Here is an 11124-nt window from a genome sequence, read left to right on the forward strand (position 1 = left end):
AAAAACCCGCACTCGGCGATTCAGATCTGCCCCCGGTGGCCTGACTAGCTTGTGGAGTAGACGCAGCTACGGGTGCTCCAGACCGCCCGGCTCCCGCCTGACTGGCCGCAAGCTCCACGGGGAAGGATGATGGTGCACAGGCGGCCTTATCGCAGCCACAAATGCCAGCACTCTCACTCTGAACAAGCTCCGCGTGATGGTCAGCAGTTCGCTTGTGACAGCACCGCTCGCAGCAAGTGCCTTGGCAGCGCTCTCCACAATAATCGCGATGACCACGACAGAAGGACACAACGAGCTCCTCCCAACGGGAGTGAGTGAAGTATCGCCGTAGCAGCCTCTGCTGCACCTCAGGGCGCTCCGCTAGGCTCGCAGGCTGCAGTAGTAGCTCGTCCTCGGTCCTGTCTAGCAGCTGCCCTTTACACCGATCCAACTGCCGCAGTAGCAGTGCTGCCCCAGCGAAAGAGGCGGCGTAGTTCGAGCTCACAACGTCCTCGTGGCCCTTGTCAGCGCTGGCCGCTGCAAGAAATGCCAACTGCTGTGCCTTTACGGCCAACCGAGAGAAGAACTCTGACTGCTCCGTCGAAAATCCAAACCCAGCCTCTGGTAACCGGGCTAGAACAGCCGAAGCTGCAAACGCTGCAGCGACAGCGACATCCGGCAAAAGGAACGAGTTCGGACCAACTGAAAATAACGCGCCACCAGAGGTTTCAGTACGGGAGCCTGCTGCATCCGGAAAGCCTAGCGGAGCTGACGTTGTCTTTGACACCGCAACGGCAAAAGAAGCAAACGCAGCACTCAACGGTGGAGATGGGGAAAAAGAGGGCGACAGAGGCGAAGAAGCCGCCAGCCCTCCTGGGGTGGCGGCTCCGGAACTCGGAACGGTCGCGAGATGCTCCGGCCGACAGTCCGTGTCTTGCCTTGCCTGTGGCTTGGCGTCGTTTGTGGGATGAGAGGCAGGTACCTCACTACGCATACTGTGACCAGCAGCAGTTTCTTCTCTTGAGGAGTCTGACAGGGCCGGTTGGGCTTCGCCATCTTTCCCCTCTTCACTCCGCTGCTGGGACATCAGCTCTACTGTAGAGCGCCCGTTGGAAAAGTCTACCAGAAGCACCGGGGACGCCGCTGCTGCTGCCTTGGAAACGCGCGCGAGAGCAGGCGCGCTAATCACACACCTAGGGTACTCGTTGGGTAAAAGAATACTCGACGAGAGCCGCGTAGGATCGTGCTCTACAAAATCAGACGAGGCGACTGAAGAAGACAAGGCGAACGGGTCTTCAACTGTTGCATGAGAAGAATTCTGCATGAGAAGCGCTGGGGCTCGCAACTTCAGAAACGTCGCCTGATACGAATCTAGTATTACCGTGTCATCTAAAGACGCTGTCAGCAGACACGAATCAGTCAGCGTTTCAGAATAGCCCTCGGGCGGATCGTTCTCGTGGCTTGCTTCAGCTGCCTTCTCAGCAGCCTCTTCCTGCTGCAATAGATCTTCGTACAAAGTCAGCGCGAGCTGGTGTTGAGACTGCGCCAGCCAGCCGCTTGGCATTCCCGCCACCGTCGCTGGCGCAGCTCCCTTTGCTTCGTTCTCGCCTGAATTAGTCAACGGCCACCCGCCCTTGTACTGCTCAAGCATCTTCCGCTCTTCGGCCCTCTGAAGTGCTGCTGCTGCCGGCGAGACCCGCTCCAACTTTAGCGTTGCGTACGTCTGCGGCATCCCAAAATCCAACAGTCCTACAAACAAAGCATTGTCCCGTTCCGTCTCCGCTGAAAAACTCACTTCCTTTTTGTCCACCAGCGGCTTTTCCCCTGGCTCAGCAACGGACGTTGTTGCTACGGCGCCCCCTGAGTCACCCTTTTCATGACTATACCCTTCAGCCTCCGCAGCTGCGGGCCCCCGGCGTCTCTTACTATTTGCTGTCCCACTCACGTCGCCGCTAGCGCTATCGGTCGGTTTCACACGCGCCCCTGAGCGTTGTGCTGTGTCTTTCCTCAGCCGCTTCCTAGATCGTCGCTTAGCTGCCGAACTACCTTCCGGGGCCTGCGGTGCCAATGGCTCGGTCCCACTCTTCGAGGCAGGACAGCCTGAAGCTTTCCCGTTTTCTTCGGCCGCGACTATAGGAGCGTGACCTATGCCCTTGAGTACGCCTCCACGCCCGCCCCCAGCGCTCTGCCGTTTGCTACTCCGCAGTGGCTTTACGGTTGCTTCGGTTTCCGCTTGTTCAGCGTCTCCTTCCGACGCTTCTTTCCGGAGACAAGATTGTTTACTTGCGTCGCCTGCCCCGCTCTCGCCCCTTGCAAGGGGAGAGCACGGAGGTGACGAAAGCGGAGAGCGAGTGTCCGAACCCTCTGTGCTGCGTCGCGCACTCGACGCACCTGCGTTAGAACCCTGAGAGGAATTCCAGATTTGAAAGCTTCCCCGACTGCGACACGCCTTGAGGTAAAGCGGCAGTAACCTACGCAAAAAGAAGACCGTGTCTCCAGGCGTCGGGGCATTCCCGTCTAGCTGTAGTTGAGTCCTCAAAGATGGCGGTACCTCGACCGCTCGCGGGAGCGAAATAGAACTACCGGGACAAGCAGTGAGCGCCTGCCGCGAGGGTGACGCGGCGCTTGTTCCGAGAGGCGTATGCGAAACTACCTGTTCTTCTGCACCCGCTGCCGCATGGTCCCTACTCTCGGAGGTGGGGGCTGCGCGCAATCCCGGTGACGAATCCCTCCCGGCCGGTACACCACTACCTGCGCACACCCCTTGTGGTGGACCGTCTTGCAGCTTTGCCTGCTGCCCGAAGTCCTGCACCCGCTCTAGCAGTGCCCCCCGCCGTGCAGGTGTTGCCACGCCTGCATCATCAGCTACCAGTGTCTTCGCAGCTACTCTGGGGACAACCGTACAACCCGATACGGGGATAGTCGGACGAGATGTCTCAAAACCATATGAGTATGTGCGGGTGTCGCTGCCATCCAACAAAACGTCGTGCAGTTGAGCAGCCTCACAGACCGCTTTCAGGTGTTCAGACGGAGGCAAAAGACGAAGCATCTGGCGGGCGAATGGACCAAGAGGAATCCGCTTGAATCGTGAATCGAATCGACTCCACTGCAGCGTCGTTCCGCGTGTCGCTGCTGCGTGCACATTAGTATTCGTCGCTGCTCCAGCGTCAGGTGTCCCGGGGGTGGAAGCAAGACGAGGAGAGGAACTCGTATGCGCCGCCACGTCGGGTGTGATCAGACTGCTCGCGGGCATGGTGCACGGGGATGGAGGTGGTGAAGGCAAAGAAGGAAAAGGAAAGCCCAAAGTACCTCCCCCTCGCTTCTGCTCCCCCTCACCCGTGAAGTGCAGCAAAGGCGTCCCAGAAGTCGGGGCAGCGCTCCTGGGTGCGGTTGCCCAAAGGCCACTGTTCCCGTTGCTGGTTGAGACCGGTCCAGCCGCTTGCTCGCCTTTCGGCCATAGTAGCCCCCCAGCATCCATGTCAGTGCCACAAAGCTTGTGCTTCCCTCTGGCGAAGCTGTCTGAAGCACAGCTCTGAAAATGACCGTCCACACAATTCAGTCCCTGCTTGGTGATAAGACTCTCTGTCCCCGGCCCACTACCTCGGTCAGGACACGGCATTCCGGCGTTGCCCTGACTAAGACCCCCGGATACGGAATCCTCCTGCTTGACATGTAAAGATGCAGCGTCCACCGCAGATCCGCAATCGAAGCTCCCTGCCGGCACGCTCGGATACCCTTGCATCGGCGTTGTAGGGCCTACGCTTGTAGAGTCCCGAAGCAAAGCGTCTGCAGCTTTCCCGGGCTCTGTCTTTGCCGACTTGACTGTAGAAGATTCCTGATGAGTCGCAGCCTCCAGCGCAGCTTGTGCATCTGAAGCGCGCTTTGACTGTTCTCTTTCTTGTCGGTTTTGTCGCCTGATTGACAGAATTAGCTCACGTGTCAAAGTGCGAGCCGCGGCTCTCCGGGCGGTCGATATGGAAGCCGGGTCGGCATGTTGATCGCAGAAAACAGCTCGCCACGGCCGCGCGCCCCAGAGCCGTGCTCTCCACAGTGGGCCGATAGCTCGTCCACTCTGATCCCTCTCATTCCACGAGACTGTCTCCCCTACCTTTCGTTTGTCCAAGCGCGACTCGACACACCGCCGACACAGTATCTTCGAGGCACTGTCTGCCGAAGCGCAGTCCTCTCTGGGGACTGCTCTCTGGTTATCACCACTGACTGCTGTAGACTGGTCCAGCTCTTTCCGACCACCGAAAGCCCTGAGAGGAGGAGCCGCAATCCTAGATCTCTTTGCCAATCGTGAAAGGCCAGGACCCGCAAAAGGGTAAATGAAAGGTCTCGCTTCTCTGGGCGAGAGCAATTCATGCCTGTTGGCTGGACCCCGCTCTCTCTCTCTTAAAGTCCTGCGGACAAACCGTTTTTTCCCTTTGAAAGACCGGAGGACCAGGAGCTCTTGCACGAGACGACCGCCGCGATCACGCGCGCACGAGGCGTGCGCCCGACGTGTACACCCAGGGAACGCGCATGCCAAGGGGACTCCCCGGGGACAGGCCGGAGCACTAAGTGGCGCCGCATTCTCTGGGGATGTCACCCGCGCAGCATCATTGTCAGCTGGCCACTGACGGTTACGCAGATCCGCGTCTACATTTGAACGTTGTCCGCTTTCTCCACGTCCCGACGAACTCGTAGGGCCCGAGTCGGCCCCTGACGGAGATTTCACTCGTGATGGCCTGCTAGCTGACCCACTTCGAGATCTCTGACCTTCAGGAGGCGGGGATGGGAGCTCTTGGCGCCGGCGTGGATTGTACTCTCGGGGACTGCTTAGACGTGAGTGTGAACTGGTAACGATCGGACTGGCACGTGTGGTCCCGGTGTGACTACAGAAACAACAAACCCACCAGTTCATTGAGGCCAAGAAGAGGAGCTCTGACACCCGAAAACTGAGGGGAGTCTTATCTATTCCGCCGGACGAAGAACAGCTCTTGCAAGCGTCTGTAGCAGAACGTAGATGTAACGGCCTTCGTGTATCCTCCGTTTCCTCTCCACTTTGTTCCGCTTCTTGTTCTGCAGACGTATCGCACCGACATCCCTCTCGTGGCAGCCCGGGCTGGTGCTGAACACCGCCCACGGCCTGTCCTGCAGTTCCAGCCCCGTCCTCTGCCCTCGGCTCCGATGACTCTCCTTCCATTTTCACATCTCCCGGACGTGGCATCTGTATAGCCCCATGTTCAGACTGCGACGTGGAAGATCCGTCTTTATCCGGATTTTTCGCGCGTCCCATTATAGCTTTTGGTACCTGCTGTCCTCTCCGAAAATTTTTGCTACGCATTGACCCCTGCTGCAACAAGGCGCAATACGGGTCGCGGGGGAGCTGCGCGGCAGTGAAGATAGCACAGCAGCTGTGCACTCGCGCACGCTCCTCCCCAGCGAACTGAAACACACCTGAGCCGCGGCCGCACAGGAGACATATAAGGCCTTTGCCGCTACCAACAGTTGACAGCTTCTGAAGTCCCGCAGGTCCCTCGGCTCGACCCGCATCGGAACTCGGGGCCGCAACTGGACAACTCACGGACCGGCGTTTTCCAGAGACTTCAGGAAAAAGACGGAGGGGGGCAGGTTCGCGTGCAGTCGCAGCGATGTCGGAACCAACTGGGTGACTGTCTGGTAGTCGGGTCTTCCGCAGCAACTGAAAATGCCTACAGCTGCTGCACTCAAAAGATATCAGCTTCCTGAGCTCGCCAAAGCGTTCTCTTCGTCGCTGCATATCGGAAGCACTTAGACTACGAAGCACGCGAGTATCGCCGGGGACTCTTAACGCGACCTCACTTCCGTTCCCACCACAGAAGATGTAACAGGCCCCACCTCCAGCATCTTCCGCCTTCTTTCCCGTTGTCTCTGCAGTTCGATTCCCGTTTTCATCTTCTGTATCTGTTGCAACCTGCCCGAGTGCCCCGTTACTTTCTTGGCTTACGCTGGCACGGCTTGCCCGCCCTCGGCCAGGAGACCGCTCCTTCGGCCTGAAAACCGTTTTCTTCCTGGCCGCCAGGCTCACTGGCAGACAGCAAACATGAGCAAGGACCTTGCAGAAGCGACACGCAATGAGAGGGTTGGAAGGACTCTCGACGGTCTGTCCGCACACGGAGCATCCCTGAAAGAGATCCTCTTGTTCTTCATCAGCGCATTCTCGTATAGGGCGTTCTGCATTCGCCTCGTCATCCAGATTGTCGGCAATGTCCTTTTCGGCTCCATTAAGGGACGCACATGGAGCAGCTGCGGCTGCCGGCTGCACTGACTGGACCGGCGTCGCTTCAGCCCCGCAAGCGCTACCCTCGTCCCCTGACGGAGCACGTGCGACGACAGCAGGTTTTGCATTTGCGAGTTCCTCGATAACCGGGGGTACATTCTCATCACCCTCCGCAGCTGCTTCCACCGTTGACGAGGCAACAGGTTTTGCCATCTCGAGGGACGGGCTCCCGGAGCTAGGCTTGGAACCGGAGACTGGGGCCGCGGAACCTGTCTGCGTCGTGACACCGGGAAGGTTATTGGAAGTCGGAGACAAGCCCGCGGAAACCGAAACCAAGTCGCTACGACTTGTACGAGAATCACAAATCGGACCAAGAGAGACAGGGGTGACTGGCACGGTGACTGAGGTATGCAGCGACCCCGGTCGCATGCTGGGTCCCCCCGGAAGAAGGGATAGGACAGGCGGCGCCGCAGGCCCCGAAACTTTGTCCGGCGACGACGACGGTAAGACTTGAACCGGTAGCTTGCCGCCGAGGAGCGCTTGCAGTGCCTCCGTAACAGAAACATCCTGAGAAGGAGCTGCCGGTTGCGGCCCGAGCTGGGCATGTCGGGGGGAAACGGACGTCGATGACCCGGCAGAGGAGGCACCAACAGGTGTGCGCGGAGAGGAAGATGACGGCGAACTAGGAAGTAATGACGATGATGAATGAGATAGAGACAAGGGAAACTGAGATGCAAGCTTCTGCGCGGCGTCAACAACCTTGGCTCGCGCAGAAGCTGTTGCTTGGCTACCAGCAGCAGTCTGCGGCTGATCTTTCAGCAAAGCAGGCCCGGATACCCGTGCTTCTCCGACCTTCGCCGGAATCGTTGACTCTTTGGACCCCAGAGGCAGCCGAAGTTCTCTGGCGTCTTCTTGGCTCACCTGTCCGAGCAGCATACTCTTAGACTTTTGGAGTTGTAGTCTCAGCTGCTGGATCTGTTGCTCGCGAAACTGCAAGAAGAGTGCCTGCTGCTGACGAGTCATGCCTGCCAGCAGTCCCGCTCCCACCCCACCACCGACGTGAGGCGAGAGCCCTTCATGTCCCGCCACCGGGGTCCCAGACCCATCGTGTCCAGGCTTTCTGGTCGAAATGGAAGTCCCGGGGACCCTACTCGGTGCGGTTCCCGGTTGCTGAAGAGACGTATGACGACCTAGTGATGCGGAGATGCTCTCAGCATTTCCTCGTTGCAGATTCCCCGCTAGCCCAGCGGCTGCCAGCGAAGCAAGCAGAGGGTTGATGTCTGGCGATCGCTGACTAACACCAGCGTCAGTGTTACTAGGCGATGGCGTATTGGCACGAAGAAAGCGTACCAACGCCTCTTGCCTACTCCTCGCCGACTCGTCAAAAGCTTCCTTTGTTTTGTCGTGGACCCGCGAGAGAGGCGTTTTCTGAGCTGAGTCACCAGCTGTCTCGAAAATGCCGCTGGCATTCACTGCCGGTCCGCCATTCACGGTACAGTTTGGCCTGACATCCGCTGCTGACTGAGAGCCAACAGCAGGGCCATTCGTCAGCGGAGTTCCCCCTCCTGAGGACACAGCAGATACCGGCTGAATGCTGCGCGAGGTACGACGGGAAGGAACAAGAGCGGACAAAAGCGCTGCTGAGGTGTCACCGCCTTTCACAGCCGACCGTTCCTCACGCCTCCAGTTCGCACCACCGGTGATAGCCGTCGACGCCACGGGTAGCGTGGCGGATGGACGGAGGTCAATGCCCCCTCGTGGCAAGGTCCCGCCTGGCAACCCTTGGGTTGCGTCCCCTCCCCCCGATAGCGCTTGCGGCTTGAGACTCCCTCCACCTGTCTGAGAAGGCAAAACATCACTCGATCTGACTGGACTCTGCGGCTTGGTGGGAGGTGAAAGCTTCGGGCCTGTTGCAGTACTAGCTCCCCCTGCGTGGGTGCCCGATACTCGGGCTAGCATTAGGGAAAGCATCGAAGGATTCTGAAGCATCTGCTGCCGGAGCATGTCGGCCTGAAGCTGTTGTGATAATGTCTGCGAAGACGGTCCCTGTCGGACAGGCTGGCCGCTGCCTGTTACCCCTCCCGAGTCCATTCCCACTGACGACTGCACAGCACTTTGGAGCTGTGCATGCTGAGTTTTGCCCAAATCGTGACCCTGTAGTGGACGTTGCTGCTGCTGAGTGGGTAAATTTTGAGTCATTTCCCTTAGCTCGTTTTCGGTGTTTTTATGCAATCCCCTCATCTGTTGGTGCTGTTGGAGGTCTCCACCAATGCGGACACCCTGCAGGGAGGCTTGAAGAGTTTGGGCTTGAAGCTGCTGTCCCCGTAAGAGGAGTGTGTGAAGTCCCCTCACCTGTGCACCTTCAACTTGGGGTGACCCTCGTCGATTCATACCCTGAGGTGACTGAAACAGACCACTCCCATCTTGTTGCGGTCCAGCAGACTGATGTAATCCGATTCTCCTCAACTGTGGCGGAATTTCTCCTACCTCGGCGGACTGCTGCTGGGGGCAGTGTAGTCCTCGTAACTGAGATTGGAGGCCCGGAGAGACAAGGGCTGAAAGCTGAGAGCTGACCTGCTGGCTTGAAGAGGGACGTGAGGCCTGCGAGGGGGACGGACCGCTTTGAGCGGTCTGAAGTTGCTGCTGTATGCGCTGAAGAAGAAGAAACCGTTGTATCTGTTCGGGTTGAGGAAGCTGGGGCAAGCGTCCCTGTGCAGTAGAGGCGGTAGAGATGTCCGATATCCTTGCGCTAGGAGTATTCACTTCGTGACCCCCTCCACCTCCTGCTCCCTCTGTTCCACTCCCCCGGAACGCGGCCTTCGGAGGACGCGGCGACATCTTTCGACAGGCAGACCAAGTTGGGACAATCTCAGATTAGTGAACCATAGTGCTACGCCGTGTCGCCCCCCGGTCTACTGATGCTGCTGCTGACGCTAGAGTGGGGGAGAGGGGACAAACCTCTTGCCTCGCCTTAGTCAGCCATCGCAAAAACCTCTTGTTCCGACTTGGGAAAAGCATCAACGGAGGTCGCGCCCCCCTGGCCCCACTATGCCATGCTTTCCCTTGGATACAAATTGTTCGAGTCGACTTCCACGTCTGTGCACTCGCACAAAACTCCACAACACTTTCTTCACTCTCCTCCTCCTCCTCCGCTCAGCTCATACATCTAGAAAGAAGTATCCACGTAAGAATGTACGTGAGAACAGAGGTCATCGACAACAGATTGCGGTAACAGCTCGACCTTCCAGAGAAGGATGTACATAAGGTACATTCCAGATACACGCTCCACCAGCTAACATCGCATACAACCAACAGGGCGGCCCACGAGTGCGCAGGTCACCTACGGACCGGGTATGCATGTATCTGAGGGAGAAACACCACGAACAGACGGTTACTGCTGAAGATCTGGCTATGAGGAACAAAAGGAAAGAAACAGAACCACAATAAGAAAAAGAATAGCACTGCGCCCACGACAGGGCGCATGCGCGGTTGAACGGAGACACACTCTTGATGTAGTTTGTCGCAAGAAACCGTCGGACGAACTAGATCAGTATCTCGCACTCCTCAGTAGACACTCGGGCGGTCCGCATGAAGGTCGAAAAAAAGGAACTCTAGAGCCCAACAGAAGTCGATGACAAAGATAAAGAAGCGGAAGAGCCGGGGCTGCATCCGGGGAAAGGAGAAAAAATACTGCATGCCACTGCACGGTTGGTCGCAAGCAAACAGTTTAATGGTTAGCAAGGCCCCTTGAAGCATCCGTCTCTTTTTTACTGAGAGACAACTTCGAGTAAGAAGCACGACGAGACAGAACCGGGCTATTATTCCTCTCATGAAGACTGGCCTTCTGTTAAAAAATCTTTCGCGGAGTCCTCGAGCGCACTCGTAAACAAGCCGCTAGTCACGGATCACATAAAGCCCCAGGGCAACTAACCCACCCCAACCCACCGGGTACTTTCCTTGTAAAAGCAGAGACACCTCAGCTACCACGAGATGTACCCTTGTTACCAAGATGACACGGCTCCTTCGGAGTTAGCCCACGTGTGGTGCGATTTTCTGGAACACTGCAAGAAAATCTCCGGCTTCGTTCCATACATCTACCTGCCTAAGAGCAGACAGGACTGCAGCCGGAAGACCCTATCCTACCCGGCTGCTTCCTACGATGTGTCTAGGTGAAAGATCTTGTTACTACGGTACATACACGCTCTTGCAGCGGTCTCTCGATGTGTTACACAGGCAATGCGGGACGGCTAAGCTGCTTTGCACCTGCCGGAGTGTTTGCACGAATGACGCTTCATCCGCGCAGCCCTCGTCTCCTGCGGCTTTGGGAAACGAGCGCCTGGAGCTTGAATGTATGCAAATGACTTCGCGAACTCGATCATGTAGGCTCGTATGCCTCGACTCGGGAGTCCCCGAGACGGGGAAAGCTGTTAAGCGTACGGGGGCTCTGAGAGTGACTCACTGATCGAAGTGTACTGCTGTGTCCGGTCTCAGCGCCGAGGTGGTGTCCCACCTGTTTGTGCGATGCTACAGTTCGGCGCGAAATAAATGTGTCTCAATCATTTTTCCGAGGGTCCAAACTGAAGGTACTACTGGATGCCTCGTACTCCCGGGTAGTTCCCTAGTGCTTCTGACACTGATTGGTCACTCGGTGGTTGTATCCCGTGGCCGTCGTGCTGACGAACGTCGTAACGGTGTTCTCTCATCCTGTGCCGAAGCTCCAGCTTGGGCAAACAACTCCCAAGAGCGAGCAGGGTCTTCTCCACCTCGGTGCTTGCGTAGTTTCAGTGCATCACCGACGCGCGTGCTAAACCGGCCAGGTACAGGCAGCTGGCTTTCTTAGCAGCGGCATACCTCCTCTCTGGCAGACACCCTCGTAGCTGGGGAAGCCCCAGATTCGGCCG

At 57.7% G+C, this 11124-nt stretch overlaps 1 protein-coding gene across 1 annotated transcript; it reads right to left on the reverse strand.

Moving 5' to 3' along the window:
* Nucleotides 1–11: 11 nt before the first annotated feature.
* On the reverse strand, nucleotides 12–9930 carry CSUI_003340 (uncharacterized protein; the record flags this gene model as incomplete). Its single annotated transcript, XM_068063538.1, has 1 exon — nucleotides 12–9930. A coding segment is annotated over exon 1 (9048 nt), but the record flags the coding sequence as incomplete, so codon positions are not given.
* Nucleotides 9931–11124: the final 1194 nt, after the last annotated feature.

This window comes from Cystoisospora suis (genome assembly GCF_002600585.1).
Source record: "Cystoisospora suis strain Wien I chromosome Unknown contig_1463, whole genome shotgun sequence".
Classification (NCBI taxonomy): Eukaryota; Apicomplexa; class Conoidasida; order Eucoccidiorida; family Sarcocystidae; genus Cystoisospora; species Cystoisospora suis.